The sequence below is a fragment of the Morone saxatilis genome, unplaced genomic scaffold, assembly GCF_004916995.1.
Source record: "Morone saxatilis isolate NCDOM2014 unplaced genomic scaffold, NCSU_SB_2.0 Contig22, whole genome shotgun sequence".
Classification (NCBI taxonomy): Eukaryota; Metazoa; Chordata; class Actinopteri; family Moronidae; genus Morone; species Morone saxatilis.
In genome coordinates, this window is record NW_023339785.1 from 13,590,949 (window position 1) to 13,596,035 (window position 5,087).

The 5,087-nt window shown below is 40.2% G+C and overlaps 2 protein-coding genes across 2 annotated transcripts; both read left to right on the forward strand.

The window, feature by feature from the left end:
* Positions 1-348: 348 nt before the first annotated feature.
* Positions 349-2,764, forward strand: LOC118333160 (DNA-directed RNA polymerase II subunit RPB7-like). The gene is made up of 6 exons (XM_035668687.1): positions 349-555; positions 965-1,015; positions 1,106-1,171; positions 2,141-2,212; positions 2,350-2,383; positions 2,583-2,764. Exons 1-6 carry the CDS (start codon positions 364-366, stop codon positions 2,594-2,596), a joined length of 429 nt encoding a protein of 142 aa, XP_035524580.1. The 5' UTR covers positions 349-363; the 3' UTR covers positions 2,597-2,764.
* A 119-nt stretch (positions 2,765-2,883) lies between these two features.
* Positions 2,884-4,498, forward strand: LOC118333161 (elongation factor 1-gamma-like). Its single transcript, XM_035668688.1, has 3 exons — positions 2,884-2,991; positions 3,900-4,058; positions 4,340-4,498. Exons 1-3 carry the CDS (start codon positions 2,980-2,982, stop codon positions 4,421-4,423), a joined length of 255 nt encoding a protein of 84 aa, XP_035524581.1. The 5' UTR covers positions 2,884-2,979; the 3' UTR covers positions 4,424-4,498.
* The last annotated feature ends 589 nt before the right edge of the window (positions 4,499-5,087 follow it).

Genomic DNA, 5,087 nt, shown 5'->3' on the forward strand with positions numbered 1-5,087 from the left:
CGCCACAAAAACACTTTCTTTCCGTCTGCAGCTGGGCTCATTAACAAGGCCCGGACCCCCCTGCTGACACTGACTCTTAAACCCACCCTGTATATATGCATTACATTAATGCACTCCCGTTGGCTTTTCTATCTTGCACATTGTAGATATCTTTCCTGTACAGTTTTAGATCTTTCTATCTTTATCTTAACAAATGAGTCAACAATATTCTGGTATGATTTGCCAAAAGATCGTCTGTGCCATTTTAGATTTTGAAAACTGAAGGGTGCTTCAAACTTTTTAAGTCATCATGACAGCATGCATAACTTTAAAAGCTTTACATTTTGCATTCATGTTCCTGCATTGAAAAGCTTCACATATACAATGTTTTTAATTTATTTATGTTTCCCCTTCAGGTATGGCTTTGTCATTGCAGTCACCACCATTGACAACATTGGAGCAGGTGTAATCCAGCCGGGAAGAGGGTTTGTCCTCTATCCAGTCAAGTACAAGGCCATTGTGTTCCGTCCATTCAAAGGGGAAGTGGTGGACGCTGTGGTCACTCAGGTTAACAAGGTGAGAGACAATACAGTGCCAGTTTAATGGCCACTGTGCAGATTTTTTTTAAAGCCGGAAAATTGTTCTTGTATGATGAGGACATGTGTAATCTGACATACTATTTCCCTCTGTGATCTCCAAAGCTTGCCGCCACCATCATCTTGCAACACTGCGCTGCTTGCTAACATTTTCTAATGTCCTTAACATGTGCATTTACTTTATCAAAATCAGTATTTTCAATACACAACCAGGGTTATAACTGGTTATTGTAATGACCAAAACTCAAGTTTACATATGCTTTCTAATTAATCATGTAGTTAACAGGTAAAATAAAATCTCTACTGTTGATCTTTATTACTGTAAATGTGCCTCCAGTGAAGAGTTTAAGCCTCTGTAGTGGTTGATGGGTTTTCTCTGTTTGTTGCAGGTTGGGTTGTTCACAGAAATTGGCCCAATGTCTTGCTTCATCTCTCGCCATGTGAGTCAACTTAACATCTATAACTGGTTGGACCTAATACGCTATTCGATTTATTTCATCATTTTCTCACGATAAACTTTGTTTTTGCAGTCCATCCCCTCAGAAATGGAGTTCGATCCCAACTCGAATCCTCCTTGTTATAAGACAGTTGATGAGGTAAGAATATTCGTTTCTTTCTAAATACCAGCCGCAGGTTAAAAAACATCCTTATTACTTATTACTAAAATAAATGTCACGTTCAATAAAAAGAATTGTTTACTCACTTTGTCTTTAACACGTTATAAACTGAAACACACAGGTAGTTATAGTACACCTTATATGTATACAGATTTGGTATTTGTTGTGATTTGGCAGTTCAGAGTGCATCACTTATGATCATAAACTAACACAGTTCAACAACAACAACAACAACACAAGGCTTAGCAAGTCAGCTAATATCACTTACTAGTCCAATAGCGTCAAGGCCAGCTTGCCGACTGTCTTGCTGGCATTCTCTTCACACAACGATTCACACGGCGAATAGTCAATCCGAGTTGTACCCTTCTCCGGCAGCTTCTCTCTCTTCTTCTCTTCTTAGCTTCCTGTCTTCCTCTTTGGTTCCTTAGCCTCTGCCGTTAGGTATGTCCATAAATGCTGCTGAGCCCTGTTAGATCGCCCGCTCGCTTGGTTTTGGTTCTAGCACGACGCCAGCACTGCTCTTAAACAGCGGCGGAAACGCGTTAGTGCTCTGAGCAACCAATCACAAGCAAGCTTACTACCTAACAGCAGCTACATTTCCCAGCAGTTACTTCACTGCCCATCAGGAAACTTTGTAAATCACAGAGTTGAAGCAGAGCAGCAGGAGGAAATCAGAAGGAAAACTAGAAAACATTTTCTCCGTAAAATATGATCCAGTTTCTTCAGAATCAGTGACATTGTCGGTGGTGTGTGACTACTGCCGGAAAACGTTAAGCACTTGTCCGACCTGGAGCCAAAGTTAGATACAGGATAAGAATAACAAGAATAGGCGTACGGGGTGTGGAGTGGGATGCAAAGTATTATGCAAAGTAGTGGTTGATACTCCTTTCATTTTAATGTCGCTCAGTCTTGAATTTAAGGATGATGGTTTCTTCTTTTCTTGTTAAGGACATCGTAATCCAACAAGATGATGAGATCCGGCTAAAGATTGTGGGAACAAGAGTGGACAAGAATGACATCGTAAGTGTCCGGCCATATATTGCACCTTCGAGATAGGCAAAAAGATGTCACCATATCTCAGATGTTACACAGTAGTTTATAGAATGGATGTATGTTAATTTACAGTCAACCAAAAACAAGCTTTCCGTGTTTTTCAGTTTGCCATTGGATCTCTCATGGATGATTATCTGGGTAAGTATTACACAGAACATTGTCATATAGTTGGTAGATCTATATGACAGGCTATATGACAGGCTTGAATTGATAAAATGCCATGCATAGATTTATTTTAATGTCAAATTATTCTGCACAATGAACTAAGTTATAAAAATGTTTGTTTTTTTCTGTTTTATGATTAGTCATTGAACTTGCCTTCTTTACTTATTTCCAGGTCTTGTGAGCTGATTCGCCCCAGAGGGAATTTCACATGTGACATTTTATGTTGTAGCCTAATCATTTCCATAATGAAGAATGTAAGATTCATTTAACGAAAGGCTTGATAAACTGTCATATTTTGTTTTTTCTTTTCTTTTTTTTTTTTTTTTACATGTAATAAAGTATTCTTATTTCTAATATCTCTGTATTATTTTCTGTGTTTTAACTGTCACGGTATGTGATTAATAGTCATTTTAAATTCAGATCGATTCAGTTTTGAAATGGGACAAAGAATCGGCCTGTCGGTGCAAAACATAAAGGGACACGTGAACGCGGACATTTAAAGTGCGCGCACGTCTCTAGGCCGTAAATACGTCAGCGCGCCCTCGTTCTTCCTTTCTCTCGTCCTGAAGATGGCGGCAGGGGTGAGTAAGATGGAGAGATGACCGGTGATGGCGCTTTCTTGTAACTTTCCTGGCACAATCCGCCCTAAATCTAGCCCATCTGCCCTCTTGCTGTGCAGCCTTCCCCGTAGACAGTGTCTTCGGTCTGTTAGGGAGCCATTATCGGCGTTATTTACAAAGAATTTCATTCAGAGTCCATTGTAGCTGAGGTGAGCTATTGCTATCCTGACGTAGCCTTCACAGTGAACGACGCCCCTCTCCAGGGCCAGGCTTGTGCCACGTTACCTCGGCTGTTTTCAAGCTATGGAAAATGGCTTGTGTATTTAAAGGATGTTTTCGCTTAACGTCGGTGCTTCTATCCTGTTCGTGTAGTCCCGAGGCTAACTCGTATTTGACTTCATTGTCTGAAAGCGATGTAAACTAAGACCATCTGGTTGTATTGCCGGTTATGATAGCTAGCACTCGTTAGCATTAAAACCAAGCTGAAAAGCCACGTGAATATTTTTTTTTTTTTTTTTTTTTGCATGAAGTGTGTTAACACGGTATTCTGTAGGTTGTAGTTTGATTTAACAAACCTCCAGCTTCTCCTTGCTCCTGTTCTTGTCTAGTGCCTTTTTAAATGGTCTAGCATCCTGATTTGAATGGAATCCATTTGTGCCAAGAACATTACAAGACAAAAAAGTGCACCTCACTTTAACTAGACTGGAGGCTTTATTTACCAAAAAATCCATATATCATATTGTATTTTAAAGAAAAAAGAACTCCAATACAGGGCCAGGTACCTGATTTGTTTTGTTAGAGGTTGCCATTACAACATCCTTAACTTTAAACTAACCTGCTAGCAAGAATGTGATACTTGTATGTTCAAGTTGGATTTAAGTGTGTTCACGATTGTTCAATAATTGCCGTGTTGTCTCCCCTCTTTCCAGACTCTGTACACGTACCCAGAGAACTGGCGGGCCTTCAAGGCCCAGATTGCTGCCCAGTACAGTGGCGCTCGCCTCAAAGTGGCCAGCAGCCCCCCTGCCTTCACCTTCGGGCAGACAAACCGTACTCCTGCCTTCCTCAACAACTTCCCTCTGGGCAAGGTTAGTGCAAGTTGGTTTAATGGGATTGCTCCAGTTGGGCAGCTATGCTCGCCTGGAAGGGGCCTTTCACTTTTTTTTTCACAGTAACTCTTGTTTCATTGTCAGCAATGAATTCAGTCACTCATCACTCAGTTCCTGCAAGTACTGCATCCATTAGTCAATTATCAAATGTATTTAGGTAGAAGGGCTAAAAAACAAAACAAACCATGCATGAAACCGCTTGAGTCTTAATAAAAATGTGCTACATATGCTAAATTGTTCAATCTTGTCATTGTTTATAGGTACCCGCCTACCAGGGAGATGACGGCTTCTGTCTGTTTGAGAGTAATGCCATTGCTCACTTCTGTAAGTCTCACATGTACTAATTAAATGGTTAACTTAAGTGTGTTGTGCGCTATCAATTTTGGTGTTTATCCAAAAGGTCTATTTATAGTTTAAAATCTGAAAGGAAGTAGAGTAAATGCCACTAGGTTCATCAGTTTCTCCATGAACACTTTGGGGGAAAACAGATGTCCCCTGTCATTGGGCAAGGCAGTGTCCATCATGGCACCAAGTCTTAATCTGACGGGGGAAGAGAAACTTGAGACCATGTTCATCCCAGTCCACTCTGTTTAGTGAGTAAGAGGCTGGTTCATGCAATGGGCACAACTAGGCTACTGAGTATGTTATGTTGTGGCTCTTTTTCTTGAACAGTGAAGAATTTGGGATTGAATCAACAATTATTAAATTCATAAATTCACTGGTCACTTGTCAATAATTTTCATAGCATTAGATTCTTCTTAGTGGAGAAAACATGGTTCTGTTTCATTTAGGTGTGCCAGTAGGCCAGAGGGGAACTTGCATACCTACATTGAATACAACCATTATTTGTCATACCTGATGTACAAGTTACATTTCTGTTACACTGAATGCCGCATTGTCAGCCTTGCACTAGTCGGCACTTGTAACCACGCATGAGGGAATTAAAACTGAAATACGGAGTAAATCCCCCGGAAACCAAGTTTTTTTTTTTTTTTTTTTTTATTTTTT